The 19,517-nt window shown below is 55.7% G+C and overlaps 1 protein-coding gene and 4 gene segments (V, D, J or C); all 5 read left to right on the forward strand.

Moving 5' to 3' along the window:
* Positions 1-814: 814 nt before the first annotated feature.
* Positions 815-2,364, forward strand: LOC130263893 (T cell receptor alpha variable 4-like). The segment is given in 3 exon segments: positions 815-866; positions 1,634-1,956; positions 2,338-2,364. Coding segments are annotated over 3 exon segments (402 nt in total).
* Positions 2,365-9,337: 6,973 nt separating this feature from the next.
* Positions 9,338-10,214, forward strand: LOC130264133 (T cell receptor alpha variable 4-like; the record flags this gene model as incomplete). The annotated part of the segment is given in 2 exon segments: positions 9,338-9,389; positions 9,856-10,214. Coding segments are annotated over 2 exon segments (411 nt in total), but the record flags the coding sequence as incomplete, so codon positions are not given.
* A 1,283-nt stretch (positions 10,215-11,497) lies between these two features.
* LOC130263894 (uncharacterized) lies at positions 11,498-13,591 on the forward strand. Its single transcript, XM_056511758.1, has 2 exons — positions 11,498-12,071; positions 12,912-13,591. The coding sequence occupies exons 1-2, from the start codon at positions 11,792-11,794 to the stop codon at positions 13,589-13,591; spliced, it is 960 nt and encodes a 319-aa protein (XP_056367733.1). The 5' UTR covers positions 11,498-11,791.
* Positions 13,592-14,108: 517 nt separating this feature from the next.
* On the forward strand, positions 14,109-15,356 carry LOC130263895 (T cell receptor alpha variable 26-2-like). The segment is given in 3 exon segments: positions 14,109-14,160; positions 14,655-14,974; positions 15,306-15,356. Coding segments are annotated over 3 exon segments (423 nt in total).
* Positions 15,357-16,644: 1,288 nt separating this feature from the next.
* Positions 16,645-17,928, forward strand: LOC130263896 (T cell receptor alpha variable 4-like). The segment is given in 3 exon segments: positions 16,645-16,696; positions 17,191-17,510; positions 17,902-17,928. Coding segments are annotated over 3 exon segments (399 nt in total).
* The last annotated feature ends 1,589 nt before the right edge of the window (positions 17,929-19,517 follow it).

Raw genomic sequence — 19,517 nt, forward strand, 5'->3', positions numbered from 1 at the left:
TAAGTGATGAGCCTTTAAGAATCAGCGGCTGTGGCTATGAATTGGCTCAGGCTCAGCTTTGTGAGTGGTAAAGGGTTAGAGATGACGAGAGAGGAGACGGAAGCCCCAGGAAAGGAGAGACTGCTAGTGCTGTGTCTCTGGGATCAGCAAGGATATTTGCAGGTTTCTTGTCTCAGCTCAAATGCTGAGAAGAATCCTCATCTCCTGCTACATGTCTTACCATGTTTTCTCTGCTCTGAAGCCTAAGAAGGCACAATGTTCAAAGGAGCCCGTAGAAGGATAAGCTTTCACCTGGAAAATCTGTGACAACCAATGAAACCTCCACTTCTCCTTCGAAAGCATGGAACAGTGGAACACCTGCATGAGAATGTTCCTGTTAGTGCCACTATCATTACCTGTACCATCGGTCACAGAATTCCAGGAAGGTATTTTTGGATACAAACCGATTTGAAAGGAAACCAAAATGGCGAGTATGAAATAACTCTGCTCGCTACAGATGTGTGCAGGGAAGAGGCGCTGAAATGCAGCCCCTGTGTCCCGAGCCCTCCCTTTCCTGCCCCTCCAAAGCTCCCGCCCGGCTCATGTGGATGGATGTGCTGGCGATGCAGTGTGTGTGGTGTGTGGGATGGGACACAGGTGTCTCCTGTGCCCGGCCATGCCAAACGTCCTTGTGTCGCTCGCTGTGCCGCTGCTGGGAGAGGCGGGGGCTGAGGCCGGCCGGGGCGGAGCTGTTGGCGTGGCAGAGGAGGCGGCAGGGCCGCAGCAGAGAGCCGGGGCTGAGGGCACAGCGCTGCTCGGCCGGCGGAGCGGCGCCATGCGGCGGTGTCGGGGCGCGGGGCTGGCGGCGCTGGCCGCGCTGCTGCTCGGTGCGCGGGGGTGCCGGCGGAGAATGAGGGTCAGGGCTGGGGCTGGGTCGCTCCCCAGGGATCTCGGCGCCAGCTCCTCTGTGTCTTTCAACGTCCCTTCTCCCCTTCTTTGCGTCTCTGTCATCTCTCAGCCCCCTTTCCAAATACTCCGAGTCCCCATCTCTCTTGGCATGAACCTGCTTGCATCTGTGCCTGCTTTTCAGGCACCCTTCTCCTTCCCCTGCCTGTTCAATCTATCATTGCCCTGACTGCAGCCCTCTACCCTTGATTGTAACATCTCCTGTTACAATCTGTCTACTTTTCATCCATTCTCCCACACACCCTCACCCTGCTCTCCAAAAATCATCCCTCTCTTCTCCTTCCACTCAGAGACCTCTCTCATCTCTTCCTCTGATTGTTTATTATCTCTAGAGACAATAGTTATCTCCTGCATGTCTCCATTTTTTCACGCATCCACACATCCCCCTGTGCATCACAAGACATCGCCCTCCGTCCTTCCCTATAGCACATTCAAACCTTCTGTCCCTTTTCTTTCTTGCTATTCCTCCCTCCATGCAGCCGACATGATTATTTGTCCATGCATCAATTTCAAATTCTCACGCACAGAAGCATCACGGTCCATGCCCGGTAAACTGCATTTCTCTCCGTTTTCTTTCAGCCTAGTTCTGTCTCACTGCCCATACTCCTGACAGTCTCTGTGGGAAAACAGACAACAAAGCTGAGCCATCATAGCTGATCTTCAGACTGTCTTTTGTCTTTCTTGGCAGTGGCAGCGGTCAGAGCCCAAGTGCAGCAGGAGCCATTCCTGGAGACAACCGAGGGCACGAGTATCAGCATCAAGTGCTCCCATCGCAATATCCGGACTGGCGATTTCATCCATTTCTACCGTCAGCTCCCGGGCCAAAGACCCGAACTCGTGGCGGTCACTGCTAAAGCGTCCAAGGAAATCCGAACCCCCGAAGGGCGTCTGTGGGTGTCGGCAGATCGGCGATCGAGCGCGCTGTGGCTCGGGCGGCCCCGGCGCGGGGACGCGGCCGTGTATTACTGCGCGCTGGGGTTCCACGGGCAGAGGAGCCGGGGCTGCGGCCGGGCACGAACCGCCGCGGGCGGGGCCGGCAGGGGCCGCTCCGCTCCCCGATAACGCCGCTGGGCGGGACCGGCACCGAGCCGAGCGTGGAACTGGCGATACCCTGGCCGGGAGCCACCACGGGCCTGGCCTTCCACGACAGAACCCTCCGAGCTCAAGGATGCTGCCCTGCAATGTGTACAAAATAATTCTGATGGACAGGAACATTTCAGCAGCCGTGAAAAAAGTCAGGGATTGTATTTCTGAGCGTGTTGGCTGGCAAAGAAAGGCTCAGATGTTGGCTTGTTGCTTGTTCAGGAAGGGGACCTGCTGAAATGACAAGGAAAAGGCTGTCACAGTCAGTGCCTATTTGCCATCATTTTAACTGCCATCACTTTTCTGCAGTCCCATCACATCGGTGAGGCTCCCTGAAGACTTTCTGGAAATAAATCAGCATCCAGAGTAGAACAAGTAATTAAAGAACTCTTACCACACATACACGTGTTCACAGTATCACAAACACACTCTGGAGCTTGCACACACCCAAAGAGTTACTCATAGCCCTGCATTTGTGAAGAGATGTGTGCAAACACATTTCTAAAGCAGACAAAAGCACTGACACTTCTCCTTCTGGTATGTCCTCACAGATGTGCAAACACTCACGCTCACTCCCATTCCTGCTCCTGTACCCAAGTCTTAGTACGCACATCTACAGAAACGTTTCTGACCAGAGATGTGCACACATAAAGCACATGGTAAGATTTATCTATTCCCGCACACTCACACCAACTCCTTCCCTTCTTCCCTCCTCCGCTCACCCTGATGCTCACCGGTTTTTGCCTCCTGATGGGTCAGCATTGGGCTGCTGGTTTCAATCCTGCCCTGTTAAAACTGCCTTCAGGAAAGTATTCGGGCCTCGTTGGACATCTTACCCTCTGTTCAGCCTGCAAGTACATAAACTATGCCATGGAATTGCCTGATTCCTTGTCCTTCCCCGGCTGCTGTTGGTCCCAGGTTTCCTCAGCAGCATCCATGGCTGGTTGTGTCCTAGCCTCTGTTCCTGGTTTGTATATGCTTGTGTTCAGGCAGGGTCCACAGGAATCCTTTTGGGAGCAGAAATTCGTGCATGAATCCCCCCCGATGTGCAGGAGCGTGTATGTGTGTGTGTGTGTGTGTGTGTGTGTGTGTGTGTGTGTGTGTGTGTGAGTGCCCTGTTGTGTTACTCAAAAAGTGAAATGTGTTGATCAAACTGGAGATGCTCTCCACTGCTCTGCCCTGAGCATCACAGAGCAGCATTTTCCCAGACTCAGAAGGAGTCTGAGTGCAGTTGAACAGTGATTTAGCAGCTTTCAGTAGATTTGTGCAGGGAAAGGGCACTGAAATGCAGCCCCAGCTTCTTGAGCCCTCCTTTTCCAGCTGCTCTGAACATCATGTTCTGCTAGTGTCAATTGCCGGCCCCAACTCGGATGGTATCACCCAAATTTGGACTTCTTAGCCTAATTCTGTTTGAAATGTTTACAGTACCTCAGCATGACTGTGAGTGCTCACACAATCACAGACACACAAACACATGGACACACGGACACATGGACACCTGGGCATATGGACAGGTCTCTCCAGCACAGTGCACAGCTGCTCTCCCCTGTGCTGCATCAGCTTGGTTTCATGGACACGGAAATAGGATGAGGCTTCATGCCCACCTCCTGTATCCAGTGTGAAGGGATTTCTTTGCAGTGCCCTGAAGCAAGAATCAGGAGTGCCCATATGACAGCAAAAGGGAGATGTGAGGAAACAGATTATGGGAGTGAAAGAAACACAGAGACTGTCAGTCCCGAGCTCCGTGACACCAGCCCGACTCCTTGCCATGCACCCCGGCCCCGCCGCTCCCGACGTGCAGAGACCCGACGCTCGCCCCACTCCCACCGCTCTCGCCTCCTTTCTCTGCCCGGACTCGCCGAGCAGCGGCGGCGCACGGCTCTGCCCTGGGGCGGAGCTGGGGGCGGCGGAGAGAAAAGAAGAGAAGAGGAGTGGAGACGTGGCAGAGGAGGCGGCAGGGCCGCAGCAGAGAGCCGGGGCTGAGGGCACAGCGCTGCTCGGCCGGCGGAGCGGCGCCATGCGGCGGTGTCGGGGCGCGGGGCTGGCGGCGCTGGCCGCGCTGCTGCTCGGTGCGCGGGGGTGGCGGCCAAGGGGCCGCGCCCGGGGCTGGGCTCATCCCGCACGTCCCTCCAGGCTGCCCTCCTGCCTGGCTGCTTCACACACCTCTCCCATCGCGCTCTTCTGCCGTTCGTTCCTCCCGCTCTTGTCCATGTCGTTCTCACTCAGAAATCCCCGGATAATATTCTCTGCTCATCCCTGCAAAACATTGCTTTTTTACAGCTTAAGAAATCAGCTTCTGATCGTTTATCTCTTCTAAGTTTTCTGGTTTTCGTGCTTTCTCCCATCTCCTCGCATTCTTAAGGGACTCTCCTGAGCATCCTTTCGTTCACGCGTTTCTCTCTCCACAATCGATTCCTAGACATTTCTGTTCCTGCTGTCTTGAAATCCTCTGGGAACTGTTTTCCGTCTCTCTACGTTCCTGATTGTTTCTTCGAGCCTTGTTCTGTGCACAAGAGCAATGTCGGATTTCAGGTTTTTCCTTATTCTGTCCCCGGCAGTGGCTTCAGGCAGAGCCCAGGTGCAGCAGGAGCCATTCCTGGAGACCACCGAGGGCACCGGCATCGCAATCAACTGCTCACACCCCAGCAAACGTAGCGGCGAATACATCCATTTCTGCCGTCAGCTCCCGGGACAAAGCCCCGAATTCCTGGCACTCGCTGCTACAGGGTCCAAGGATGTTCCGGCCATCGCAGGAAAGCTGTGGGTGTCGGAGGACGGGCGTTGGAGCGCGCTGTGGCTCGGGCGGCCCCGGCGCGGGGACGCGGCCGTGTATTACTGCGCGCTGGGCCACGGGCAGAGGAGCCGGGGCTGCGGCCGGGCACGAACCGCCGCGGGCGGGGCCGGGCGGGGCCGGGGGCACAGCGCCGCCCGCGGCCAGCAGGGGGCGCTGCCGCTCCGCCCCCGGCAGCTCCAGCTCCGAGTCCCCGCGCGCGCTCGGCCCCTCTGCTCAGCGCGGCTGCGGCAGCTCCGCTCCTGGCGGCAGCGAACAGCCCCGCCCGGCCACGGCTCCGTGCGCGCTGACACGGTCTGCCTGCGGCACCGACGGCAGCACGGCCCTTCCCAAACTATCTCTTCCTCCTTCAGGAAGGGTTCTGTGCCTTCTCTGCAACGAGGCATCCTCTGGCCTGTCTATAAAGGGTGGCTAGCGTTGTGTCCAAAATGCATCAGCTAGGGTACACATTCCCACCCAGCCCATAGCAGGTCTGTTTCCTCTCTCCTCTTGCCAAAGCTGCTGAGCTCTTTTCTGAAGGGCAAGGGACATCACCAGGTCGTTCATGTGAGGAGCCGCCAATACCATGCTACACTGAAATTTTAGCCCATTTGTCGGATCCATTATGCAGATTAAATTATTTCTAAACAAACTGTTCCCATAGTCCGACACTACACTGGAGGCAGTCGTACTTTAACTTCCCACTAAGAAGGTGTCCAGAATGCAAGGTGGTCCCTTCTGATTCTTGGGACTTGATGGATTTCCCTGACAATTTTACCCACACATCCTGCCAGAAAATCAGATCCAGAATGGAGCTCCAGAATGGGCTCCTCTCAATGGAGGTACAGTCCTGCCAGGACCTTGCATCAGTGGGAGTTTCCACGGGCTCAAATCTTCCTTAAGGACACATCCACCTACTGTGGCTTTGGATCTTACATGGGATGGATTTCTGCTTTACCATAAACTTTCATAAGCTGTAGGAGGACAGCCTCCCTCACCATGGTCTTCTTCACAGGCAGCAGAAATATCAGCGCTCTGGTGCCTGCAGAAGCTCCTCTCCCTCCTTCCTCACTGATCTTCCTGACTGCAGAGTTCTTTCTCTCACAGAATCCCACTCCTCTCTCCCCGCTGATATCGCACAACCGTTTTTGTGCCTTTCCAATCTTTGCCGGCACAGATGCTCTCTTTGACAGGCAAGGAGCCCGGGCTCTGGAGGCCAGCAGGACCCTCTGCCTCTTGTGTCCCTTGTCTGTTCTTACAAACACGTGCCCCGAAGGACAATTCTGAAATCCCCACGTCCCAGTGGAAGGGGAACGGGAAGGAATAGACGGTGTGGGAGAGGGGAGAAAAGAATCTGTGGGTCCTGTGCTCCCCGGGACAAACGGCTCCCGCTCGGCGCACCTGGCCCCGCTGTCTCCGTGGGCCGCAGCTGCGATCGCTGCCCCGCTCCCACCGCTCTCCTCCCCCCGCACCCAGCCAGGAGCCGGCGAGAGCCCGAGCGGCACCGGCGCAGGGCTGAGCCCCGGGGCGGAGCTGGCGGCGGGGGAGGGCAGAGCGAAGGAGAGAAGCGGCGCTGGCGGAGCAGAGAGCCGGGGCTGAGGGGGCAGCGAGGCTCGGCCGGCGCCATGCGGCGGTGCCGGGGCGCGGGGCTGGCGGCGCTGGGCGCGGTGCTGCTCGGTGCGTGGGGTTTGACAGCAAGGGGCCGGGGCTGGGGCTCGGGTATTTCCCGGGGAGACTGGAGCTGATTCTTGCCTCTAGTACGCAGCTCTTTCTCTATCCCTGCCTCTCTGCCATCTCTCATCCCCAGAAGTCTTCATGGTTTGTGTCGGTAAATCCCGCTTGCACGTATTCTTGTTTTTCCAGGCACCTGTATTTTGCACTATGCATACAGCATTTATTTTTGCACTGAACAAAGCATTCTGTTCTTTAATAAATCTTTCCATTTCTCCATCCATGTGTACATGTTTGGACCTCACTTTCACCTAATGCATTCAAGAATTTCGAATTCCTCACATTCCCTTCCAGTCTGCCTCTGCCTGTGGCCACCCTTCCTGACGCTGTCTGGCAAAAGAAACCTCAAAATCACACAATTCTTTCGATGTTTGTCCTTTGTTCCTTCTTTCCCAGCTGTGGTTGCCGACACAGACCGAGTGCAGCAGAACCGGTGGGCAGAGACCACCGAGGGCACCGGCCTGAACCTCACTTGCCTGCACCCCGAAATTACTGCCGACTCTACCCAGTGGTATCGCCAATTCCCAGACCAAGCACCGCAGCTGATAGTAAGGGCTGTCCGAGGCACAAAACCCGTGCTGGAGCCAGAGGGGACTCTGTGGGTGTCGGCAGATCGGCGTTGGAGCGCGCTGTGGCTCGGGCGGCCCCGGCGCGGGGACGCGGCCGTGTATTACTGCGCGCTGGGCCACGGGCAGAGGAGCCGGGGCTGCGGCCGGGCACGAACCGCCGCGGGCGGGGCCGGGCGGGGCCGGCAGGGGCCGCTCCGCTCCCGGCTGACGCCGCTGGGCGGGACCGGCACCGACCCGAGCCTGGAACCCGCGGGACCCCGGCCGGGAGCCACCACGGGCCTGGCCTTCCACGAGAGACCCCTCCGAGCATAGGGATGCTGCCCTGCAATGTGTACAGAACAATTCTGATGGACAGGAGCATTTCACTAACGGTCGAGGGAATCAGGGTAGGTCTTTCTGAGTGTATTGTCAACTAGAGAAAGGCTCAGGAGATGTTGGCTCGTTGCGCGCTGAGGAAGGGACCTGCTCAAATGACAGGGAAAAGTCTGGCACAGTCAGTGCCTTTTTGCCATCATTTTAACTGGAGTCGCTTCTCCTCAGTTCCATCACACCGCTGAGCTTCCCTGAAGCTTTCTGGGAATAAATCAGCACCCAGAGTAGAAGAAGAAATAATTAAACATCTCCCACTGCACATACACTGTTCACAGTATTACAAACACACCGTAATAGTAACTCATAGCCCTGCTTTTATGAAGAGATGTGTGCAAACACATTTCCAAAGCAGATCCAAGCACTGACACTTCTCCTTCTGGCACGTCCCCACAGATGTTCAAACACTCACACTCACTCCCATTCCTGCTCCTGCACCCAAGTCTTTGCACGCACATCTACGGGAACATTCCCGACAAGAGATGTGCACACATAAAGCACATGGTAAGACTTATCTATTCCCACACACTCACACCAACTCCTTCCCTTCTTCCGTCCTCATCTCACGCTGACACTCACTAGTTTTTACCTCCTGATAGGTCAGCATTGGGCTGCTGGTTTCAATCCTGCCCTGTTAGAACTGCCTTCAGGAAAGTATTCGGGCCTCGTTGGACATCTTACCCTCTGTTCAGCCTGCGAGTACACAAACTATGCCATGGGATTGCCTGACTCCTTGTCCTTCCCCACAAGGCTCCAGCCCTGCTGCTCTTGGTCCCAGGTTTCCTCAGCAGCATCCACGGCTGGTTGTGTCCTTGCCTGTTTTCCTGGTACGTGTGTGCTTGTGTTCAGGCAAGGACCACAGGAATCCTTGTGGGAGCAGAAATTCGTGCATGAATCCAGCCTGATGTGCAGGGGCGTGTGTGTGTGCGTTGTCTGTGTCTGTGTGTGTGTGTGTGTGTGTGTGTGTGTGTGTGTCCTGTTGTGTTACTCAACAAGTGAAAGGCGTTGATCACACTGGAGATGCTCTCTGCTGCTCTGCCCTGAGCATCCCAGAGCAGCATTTTCCCAGACTCAGAAGGATCCTGAGTGCAGTTGAACAGTGATTTAGCAGCTTTCATGAGATTTGTGCAGAGAAGAGGCGCTGAAATGCAGTTCTGCATTCCTGAGCCCTCCTTTTCCGGCTGCTCTGAACATCATATTCTGCTATTGCCAATTCCCGGCCCTAACAAGGATGGTTTCACCCAAGTTTAGATTTTTGGCTTAATTCTGTTTGAAACGTTGGCAGTGCCTCAGCATGGCTACGAGTGCTCCCACAAGCACAGACACACAAACATATGGACACACGGACACATGGACACACGGACAGGTCTCTCAGCCCTGTGCACAGCTGCTCTCCCCTGTGCTGCATCAGCTTGATATCGTAGACATTTCGGAGAAATGCTGAAACTTCATGCCCACCTCCTGCATCCTGTGTGAGGGGATTTCTTTCCAGGAAAGGACGAATCAGGAGTGCCCACATGACAGCAAAGGGGGAATGTAATGAGACAGATTGTGGGAGTGAAAAAAACACGGGGACTGTCAGTCTAGAGCTCCATGACACCAGCCCGACCCTCTGCCATCCACCCAGCCCCGCCGCTCTCGACCTGCAGAGACCCGACGCTCGCTCCATTCCCGTTACGCTCGCCTCACCTCGGTGCCCTCCCCGGACTCGCCGAGCAGAGCCGGATAAAGGCTCTGTCTGCCCTGGGGCGGAGCTGGGGGAGGTGGAGAGAATAAAAGAAGAGTGGAGGCGTTGGCAGAGGAGGCGGCAGGGCCGCAGCAGAGAGCCGGGGCTGAGGGCACAGCGCTGCTCGGCCGGCGGAGCGGCGCCATGCGGCGGTGTCGGGGCGCGGGGCTGGCGGCGCTGGCCGCGCTGCTGCTCGGTGCGCGGGGGTGGCGGTGGAGGTGGCAGTGGCTGAGTCTGGGTGTCTGGGTCTGCCTGGGATGAGCACTGGGCTTTGCATTTGTCTCTGGAACAACTGCCCCTCCTTGCTTCTCTTTCACACACTGCCCTTAACCGACCCCTCCTCAATGAATCTGTTCTCTCCCACATCCCCTCTTGTCCGACTCCATTTCTTTAGTCATTCATCGATTCATTCAGTCATCTCCCCAGCCGTTCATTTCAGACCCTCTTCCCTCATTCCACTCTTCCCTTCTGCATTCTGACACTTTCCCAAAATATCCCATATTCTTACCTCCAAATAATCACTCTCCGAGAAATACTATCTCCTTTCTTTATCCTCAGAACACATCCCAGCTACTTGTGGTCTGTCCTCCGTTGCCCTTTCCCATCTCTGCGTGCACGGATTTTGGTGATCATAGAAACTGGTTGTATTTTCTCCAGTACAGTTGCCGTGGCCAGAGCACAAGTACAACAGGAGCCGACACTGGAGACCACCGAGGGCACTGGAATAAATATCAGCTGCTCACATTCCCAAATACAGACCAACGATTGGATCCAATGGTACCGTCAGATCCCGAGCGGAGGATTCGAATTCCTCGTGAGCGCTCACAAAGGGGTCAGAGAGCTGCCGGCCATTGTAGGAAAGCTGTCGGTGTCGGCAGATCGGCGATGGAGCGCGCTGTGGCTCGGGCGGCCCCGGCGCGGGGACGCGGCCGTGTATTACTGCGCGCTGGGCCACGGGCAGAGGAGCCGGGGCTGCGGCCGGGCACGAACCGCCGCGGGCGGGGCCGGGCGGGGCCGGGGGCACAGCGCCGCCCGCGGCCAGCAGGGGGCGCTGCCGCTCCGCCCGCCGGGCCCCAGGCGGCTCCGCAGCTCCTTCGTGTGCCCCGAGCCCGCGGGGGCACAGCGACACCGCACAGCCCGCCACGGCCCCGACACACGCCTGCCAGCCTGCCTGCTGCGGGACACGGCCGCCACACACGGCCCGCCCTGCCCTCGCTCCCTCTGCACTCGCACTGCCATGTGTAAGGAAGGTGTTCTTTGAGTCCCACCTGAGGCTGCAATCAATTACTCTACATTCTCTTCTTCATCCACAGGTGTTTCCAAACACCCTTGGATGTGAGTTCAGCATCTGCCTCAAACAGTAGAACACCTGGGAGGGAAAATATTAATCCTGTTGGAGTAGAGAAGTGTTTCGAAACAGCAGAGGGCTCAGTCACACATTGGTCCCTTGTCCATCATGTTAGTAAGTTCTCAGGCATCCTGAAATGCAGATTCCAGGGTTTGGCAATGCAGAAAGTTTTGGAAGCAGACACTTGAAACAATGAACTCCACAAGTGGTTTCTGTCCTGACACGTGCTCTAGAGACCAAATTTCCCCTGGGGGAAAGACCCTTTCAGCATCTTCAAGAACTCATTTCAAAGTTCAGCAGAGGCCACACTAAGCGCATGTGAAAGGCGAGAGCGTCTGCTTCTCCAAGGCTCACATCACGTCCACTTTCCTTTAAAAGGGAAGAACAAGGAAAAGGGAAAGCGATGACCAAAGCACACAATGACACCAATGTGGCAGTGATAAGGGTGATAAGGGAATGAAAGGGGCAGCTCAGAGCTCATCAGCCTCTAATTGATGAGCCTTTAGGAACCAGCGGCTGTGGCTGTGAATTGGCTTAGGCGGAGCTTTGTCATTGGCAAAGGGTTAGAGATGACGAGAGAGAACATGGAATACCAAGGAAAGGAGAGTCTGCCAGTGCTGTGTCTCTGGGACCAGCAAGGATGGTTGCACGATTCTTGTCTCAGGACAAATGCTGAGAATAATCTGCATCTCCTGGTATACGTCTTACCATCTTTCATATGCTCTGAAACCTAAGAAGGCACAATCGTCGAAGGAGTCACTAGAAGGATAAGCTTTCACATGGAAAACTTGTGACAAGGTCAGAAACCTCCAATTCTCCGAAAGTGTAGTGCAACGTCTGTATGAGAATGTTCTTATTACACCCATTATCATTACCTACATCATTGTTCACATCATTTCAGACAATTTTTTTTTTTTTGACAAATCCCTTTTATAGAAAACCCAAATGACCTGTATATGACAACCCTGAAGCTGATATTAAATAAAGGCTAGGAGTCAGGGAGCTGGGAGAGAGATGTTCATAGCAGGCAGGGGAGAAGGGCCAGAGACAGAGGAGTCTCCTGCTCACAGAGGAAATTGCAAGGACCCCAGACAGGTGAGAAAGCTCAGCAGGGAAGAAGCCCCTGAGCTCCCCAATGGCCAGCACGGGGTGTGCAGCAGAGCTGGCCATTGCAGCTGCGGAGGTGAGGACTCCACTGCGAGCTGAGCGGGAACAGCCCCTTGCCATGGCTGAGGCCCCAGAGGCACGGAATGCTCCCAGTGCCGCTGCCTGAGGGAGCCACGGGGGCTGCTGCTGGAGCAGCGAGAAACGCAGCACGAGCAGTTCAGGCACGCCAAGGACAGGCCATTGCTCTGCCTGCTGCCGCTGCTGCTCCCGCTGCTCCCGCTGCACAGAGGCGTTTCCGGCACCTCTGCTATCTCGGGGCTGCCACGACATTTCTGACTCTTCCTCACTCGGCAAACACGCAGCTTGCTCTCGCCATGCACCTCGCACATCTCATCCTCACCGTCTTCCTGGGACAGCTCCTGGGTAAGTCTTGTCTGTTCCCCAAGTCAGCCTTCTTCTTATTCCTTCCCCAGGAAATCCTCAATAGCCCGTTCAGGACCGTGATGGGAAACGTCAGAGATTAGAGGGGAAAGGCTGAGAAAAGTCGGCTCCTCTTTGTGGTTTTGCAAGCGTTTGCTCAAGAATCTTTCCCATTTCTAAAGGAAAAGGGAAGGGAGAGAAGTAAAACATGAGACCCCTTCTCCGTCTCATCTCTCACCATTAATATATGTCCCTCTGCCTCTCTCTGCTGATTGTTTTGCTGTCACCTCAGAAGATTTCCTCTGTTTCTGCAGTGCCATATTGCTTCTCTTTCCATGTCAATTCAAACCTGCTCTAGGCACCTCACTGGTTTTCGCTTCTTTACATTAACAATGTCCCTTTCTCCCTCCAGGCTCACCCAGCTCTGCCACGGCTTTCAGTGTTCTCTGGACTGGCAGCGCAGCCAGGGCTCCCTCTTTCCAATCTCCACTTTCTGTGTATTCAGAGATAGAAGTGCCCTCAGTCTTGACAGGGATGAGGTAGCACAGTGAATCCTTTTGTAGAACCTCGGGGGGTTCCTCAGCCTGATTGGGCACTGAAAATTCAGGCTGTTCCCAGATTATCTGAGCAATAAAGTAGGAACAGGGACACACTTCCATTGCAAGAAATTTGCTGTGCTGAGAGCTCTGAAACCCTGCACAAAATCACTCTCTCCTGCATCTCTTCACATCTCAAGTCTTCACTGTAAAACAGACAGCTTACTCCAACTGGGATTTGAACGCAATTTGCTTTCCCTGACTGTAGCCTTTCGCTGTGGAGCTTCTGACACTGCCTTTCTTTCAGGCACCTCGGGGCAGATCACGGTCATCCAGGAAGATGGACAATTCACGGTGAAGCAGGGACACACCTTCCACACCATCTGCAAATACCAGACCAGATATTTTAATGCCTTGCTCTGGTACCAGCTGCGGAAAGGCCAAGCCCCCCAGCTGCTCTCCTATCAATCAGGGACTGCCCCCAGGCACAGCGGCCGTATCACCACGCACCTGAACACCACGGGGGAATCCAGTGTGCTGAAGGTGGAGGAAGTGGAGGGCTCTGACAGCGCCTTGTACCTGTGTGCTGTGCAAGACACCCTGGTGCAGGGAGCTTCCTGGGCTGTGCAACAACCCAGGGGAGGGAGGGGATGTGTCTGTGGAGGTGTGAGATTGGGGAAGGGACTCAGATGTCACCACAGTGCTCACCAGAAGTTGCATCGCATGTGTGTACAATGGTCTGATGGTTTTCACTACGTCTATTGTGACACTTCCCTTGGGAAAATATTCTGGAAGATTTTGATACATTTCTTCATTGATCAATGTCGAAATAAAGAAAACTATCCCCTATGTATGCCTGGGACCTTTTCCTTCCACACTCCAGCCCTGCTGCTTTGGCCCCACTTGTTCTCAGCAGAGCCCAGAGCTGGTTCTGTCTTCCTGCCCTGGCTGCTCTTGCAGCAGCCCCGTTTGCACGGACACACGTGAAGCACACATTTGTGGATGGCTCCACACTGCTCTGCACGAGCCTGTGTCTGTCCCTGTGTGTCCCTCATCGGGAGGGAATTCCCTGACTATGGCAGGGACACGGAGCACTGCTCTGGCCCTGCACAGCACAGAGCAGCAGCTTGCCAGGCTCAGCAGGAGCCCGAGTGCAGCTGAGTGCTGACGGCAGCTGCTCGCTACAGATGTGTGCAGGGAAGAGGCGCTGAAATGCAGCCCCTGTGTCCGAGCCCTCACTTTCCTGCCCCTCAAAAGCTCCCGCCCGGCTCATGTGGATGGATGTGCTTGCGAAGCAGTGTGTGTGGTGTGTGGGATGGGACACAGGTGTCTCCTGTCCCCGGCCATGGCAAACGTCCTTGTGTCGCTCGCTGTGCCGCTGCTGGGAGAGGCGGGGGCTGAGGCCGGCCGGGGCGGAGCTGTTGGCGTGGCAGAGGAGGCGGCAGGGCCGCAGCAGAGAGCCGGGGCTGAGGGCACAGCGCTGCTCGGCCGGCGGAGCGGCGCCATGCGGCGGTGTCGGGGCGCGGGGCTGGCGGCGCTGGCCGCGCTGCTGCTCGGTGCGCGGGGGTGGCGGCCAAGGGGCCGCGCCCGGGGCTGGGCTCATCCCGCACGTCCCTCCAGGCTGCCCTCCTGCCTGCCTTCTTCACACACCTCTCCCATCCCGCTCTTCCCCCGTTCGTTCCTCCCACTCTTCTCCATGTCGTTCTCACTCAGAAATCCCCGGATTCTATTGTCTGCTCATCCCTGCAAAACATTGCTTTTCATAATTTACGAAATCACCTTCTTACCATTTATCTCTTCTAAGTTTTCTGGTTTTCGTGCTTTCTCCCATCTCCTCTCATTCTCAAGTGACTCTTCTGAGCGTCCTGTCGTTCACGCATTCATCTCTCCCCAAAATAATCATGGACACTTCTGTTCCTGCTTATCTTGAAATCCTCTGGGAACAGTTTTCCTCCCCGTCTCTGTACGTTCCTGACAGTTTCTGCGAGCTTTGTTTTCTGCCGCAGAGCAATGTAGGATTTCATGCTTGTCTTTTTTCTGTCCCCGGCAGTGGCTTCAGGCAGAGCCCAGGTGCAGCAGGACCCATTCCTGGAGACCACCGAGGGCACCAGCATCAACGTCAACTGCTCACACCCCAGCAAAGTGAGCGGAGATTACATCCATTTCTACCGTCATCTCCCTGGCCAAAGCCCCGAATTCCTGGCACTCGCTGCTAGAGGGTCCAAGGATGTTCCGGCCATCGCAGGAAAGCTGTGGGTGTCGGAGGACGGGCGTTGGAGCGCGCTGTGGCTCGGGCGGCCCCGGCGCGGGGACGCGGCCGTGTATTACTGCGCGCTGGGCCACGGGCAGAGGAGCCGGGGCTGCGGCCGGGCACGAACCGCCGCGGGCGGGGCCGGGCGGGGCCGGGGGCACAGCGCCGCCCGCGGCCAGCAGGGGGCGCTGCCGCTCCGCCCGCCGGGCCCCAGGCGGCTCCGCAGCTCCTTCGTGTGCCCCGAGCCCGCGGGGGCACAGCGACACCGCACAGCCCGCCACGGCCCCGACACACGGCTGCCAGCCTGCCTGCTGCGGGACACGGCCGCCACACACGGCCCGCCCTGCCCTCGCTCCCTCTGCACTCGCACTGCCATGTGTAAGGAAGGTGTTCTTTGAATCCCACCTGAGGCTGCAATCAATTACTCTACATTCTCTTCTTCATCCACAGGTTTCTCCAAACACCCTTGGATGTGAGTTCAGCATCTGCCTCAAACAGTAGAACATCTGGGAGGGAAAACATTAAATCTGTTGGAGTAGAGAAGCTTTTCAAAACATCAGGGAGCTCGGTCACAACTAACTTCCAGCGAATACACATTGGTGCCTTATCCATCACGTTAGTAAGCTCTCAGGTATCCGGAAATGCAGATGCCAGGGTATTGCAATGCTGAAAGTGTTGGAGGGCGACACTTGAAACAATGAGCTCCACAAGAGATTTCTGTCCTGACATTGCTCTAGAGACATCACATTTCCCTTAGGGACAGGAGCCTTTCAGCATCTTCATTGCAATGAGCAAGTTCAGCAGATGGCCACACTAAGGGCGTGTGAAAGGTGAGAGTGGCTGCTTCTCTAATGCTCACATCACGTCCTTTTTCCTTTCCAAGGGAAGAACAAGGAAAAGTGATGATTAAAGCACACAATGACACCAATGTGGCAGTAGATGATATGGGAATGAAAGAGACAGCTCAGAGCTCATCAATGATGAGCCTTTAGGAACCAGCGGCTGCGGCTGTGGATTGGCTCAGGCTCTGCTTTGTGAGTGGCAAAGGGTTAAAGATGATGAGATAGGACACGGAATACCAAGGAAAGGAGAGAGACTGCCAGTGCTGTGTTTCTCGGATCAGCAAGGATAGTTGCAGGTTTCTTGTCTCAGCTCAAATGCTGAGAAGAATCCTCATCTCCTGGTACATGTCTGACCATGTTTTCTCTGCTCTGAAGCCTAAGAAGGCACAATGTTCAAAGAAGCCCGTAGAAGGATAACCTTTCACCTGGAAAATCTGTGACAACCTCTGCGACCTCCACTTCTCCTTCGAAAGCATGGAACAGTGGAACAACTGCATGAGAATGTTCCTGTTAGAGCCACTATCACTACCTGTATCATCGGTCACAGAATTCCAGGAAGGAATTTTTGGATACAAACAGATTTGAAAGGAATCCAAAATGACGAGTATAAAATAACTCTGATCCCTACAATGTGTGCAGGGAAGAGGTGCTGAAATGCAGCCCCTGTGTCCCGAGCCCTCCCTTTCCTGCCCCTCCAAAGCTCCCGCCCGGCTCATGTGGATGGATGTGCTTGCGAAGCAGTGTGTGTGGTGTGTGGGATGGGACAGAGGTGTCCCCTGTGCCCGGCCATGCCAAACGTCCTTGTGTCGCTCGCTGTGCCGCTGCTGGGAGAGGCGGGGGCTGAGGCCGGCCGGGGCGGAGCTGTTGGCGTGGCAGAGGAGGCGGCAGGGCCGCAGCAGAGAGCCGGGGCTGAGGGCACAGCGCTGCTCGGCCGGCGGAGCGGCGCCATGCGGCGGTGTCGGGGCGCGGGGCTGGCGGCGCTGGCCGCGCTGCTGCTCGGTGCGCGGGGGTGGCGGCCAAGGGGCCGCGCCCGGGGCTGGGCTCATCCCGCACGTCCCTCCAGGCTGCCCTCCTGACTGGCTTCTTCACACACCCCTCCCATCCCGCTCTTCTCCCGTTCATTCCTCCCTCTTCTCCATCTCCTTCTCCCTCAGAAATGCCCGCATTCTATTGTCTGCTCATCCCTGCAAAAAATTGCTTTTTCATAAGTTACGAATTCACCTTCTTACCATTTATCTCTTCTAAGTTTTCTCTCTTTTCCTGCTTTCTCCCACCTCCTCCAGTTCTCAAGTGACTCTCCTGAGCGTCCTCTACTTCACGCATTCATCTCTCTCCAAACGATTCATGGACACTTCTGCTCCTGCCTATCTTGAAATTCCTTAAGAACTGTTTTCCTCCCCGTCTCTGCACGTTCCTAACTCTTTCTGCCAGCTTTGCTAAGTGGTGTAGGGCAATGTAGAATTTCAGGTTTTTCATTTTTCTGTCCCCGGCAGTGGCTTCAGGCAGAGCCCAGGTGCAGCAGGAGCCATTCCTGGAGACCACCGAGGGCACCAGCATCAGAATCAACTGCTCACATCCCAAAAAACAGACCATGGATTTCACCCATTTCTACCGTCATGTCCCGGGACAAAACTTGGAATTCCTTGCATCCACTGCTAGAAGGTCCAAGGAAGTTCCGGCCATCGCAGGAAAGCTGTGGATGTCGGAGGACGGGCGTTGGAGCGCGCTGTGGCTCGGGCGGCCCCGGCGCGGGGACGCGGCCGTGTATTACTGCGCGCTGGGCCACGGGCAGAGGAGCCGGGGCTGCGGCCGGGCACGAACCGCCGCGGGCGGGGCCGGGCGGGGCCGGCAGGGGCCGCTCCGCTCCCCGCTAACGCCGCTGGGCGGGACCGGCACCGAGCCGAGCGTGGAACTGGCGATACCCTGGCCGGGAGCCACCACGGGCCTGGCCTTCCACGAGAGACCCGTCTGTGCTCAAAGATGCTACCCTATAATGTGTAAAAAATAATTCTGATGGACAGGAACATTTCTGCAGCCGTGAAAAAAGTTAGGGATTGTATTTCTGAGCGTGTTGGCTGGCAAAGAAAGGCTCAGATGTTGGCTCGTTGCTTGGTGAGGAAGGGAACCTGCTGAAATGACAAGGAAAAGGCTGGCACAGTCAGTGCCTATTTGCCATCATTTTAACTGCCATCACTTTTCTGCAGTCCCATCACATCGGTGAGGCTCCCTGAAGCCTTTCTGAAATAAATCAGCCTCCAGAGCAGAACAAGTAATTAAAGAACTCTTACTGCACATACACGTGTTCACAGTATCACAAACACACTCTGGAGCTTGCACACATCCAAAGAGTAACTCATAGCACTGCATTTATGAAGAGGTGTGTGCAAACATATTTCTAAAGCAGACCCAAGCACTGACACTTCTCCTTCTGGCACGTCCCCACAGATGTGCAAACACTCACACTCACTCCCATTCCTGCTCCTGTACCCAAGTCTTGGCACGCACATCTACAGAACATCCTGACAGAGATGTGCACACATAAAGCACATGGTAAGACTTATCTATTCCCACACACTCACACCAACTCCTTCCCTTCTTCCCTCCTCCGCTGACCCTGCTCTCCGGCTTTTCCCTCCTGATGGGTCAGCATTGGGCTGCTGGTTTCAATCCTGCCCTGTTAAAACTGCCTTCAGGAAAGTATTCGGGCCTCGTTGGACATCTTACCCTCTGTTCAGCCTGCGATATACAAACTATGCCACTGGCTGGCTGACTCCTTGTCCTTCTCCTCAAGGCTCCAGCCCTGCTGCTCTTGGTCCCGGGTCTCATCAGCAGCATCCATGGCTGGTCGTGTCCTTGCCTGTGTTTCTGAGTTGTGTGTGCTTGTGTTCAGGCAGGGAACACAGGAATCCTTGTGGGAGCAGAAATTCGTGCATGAATCCACCCCGATGTGCAGGATCATTTGTGTGTGTGTGTGTCTGTGTGTCCTGTCGTGTTGCTGAACAAGTCAAATGCATTGATCACACTGGAGATGCTCTCTGGTACTCTGCCCTGAGCATCACAGAGCAGCATTTTCCCAGACTCAGAAGGAGTCTGAGTGCAGTTGAACAGTGATTTAGCAGATTTCAGTAGATTTGTGCAGGGAAAGGGCACTGAAACACAGCCCCAGCTTCTTGAGGCCTCTTTTTCCAGCTGCTCTGAACATCATGCTCTACTAGTGCCAATTGACGGCCCCAACAAGGATGGTATCACCCAAGTTTGGACTTTTAACATAATTCTTTTTGAAATGTTGGCAATGACTCAGCATGACTGCGAGTGCTCACACAATCACGGGCACACAAACACAAACACACTAACAGAAACACACGGACACACGGACACACGGACACACGGACAGGTTTCTCCAGCCCAGTGAACAGCTGCTCTCCCCTGTGCTGCATCAGCTTGGTTTCGTGGACACGGAAAAAGGATGAGGCTTCATGCCCACCTCTTGCATCCTGTGTGAGGGGATTTCTTTCCAGTGTCCAGAAGGACGAATCAGGAGTGACCACATGACAGCAAATGGGGAATGTGAGGAAACAGATTGTGGGAGTGAAAGAAACACACAGACTGACAGTCTTCAGCTCCGTGACACCAGCCCGACTCCTTGCCATGCACCCCGGCCCCGCCGCTCCCGACGTGCAGAGACCCGACGCTCGCCCCACTCCCACCGCTCTCGCCTCCTTTCTCTGCCCGGACTCGCCGAGCAGCGGCGGCGCACGGCTCTGCCCTGGGGCGGAGCTGGGGGCGGTGGAGAGAAAAGAAGAGAACTGGAGTGGAGTAT

Source organism: Oenanthe melanoleuca, chromosome 27 (genome assembly GCF_029582105.1).
Source record: "Oenanthe melanoleuca isolate GR-GAL-2019-014 chromosome 27, OMel1.0, whole genome shotgun sequence".
Taxonomy (NCBI): Eukaryota; Metazoa; Chordata; class Aves; order Passeriformes; family Muscicapidae; genus Oenanthe; species Oenanthe melanoleuca.

Excerpts from the sequence above, each read along its gene's own strand:
- LOC130263894 (XM_056511758.1), top strand. The coding sequence starts at position 11,792 with ATGCTCCCAGTGCCGCTGCCTGAGGGAGCCACGGGGGCTGCTGCTGGA. Across the intron at positions 12,072-12,911 it reads CTTCCTGGGACAGCTCCTGG|GCACCTCGGGGCAGATCACG; the intron begins GTAAGTCTTGTC and ends CCTTTCTTTCAG.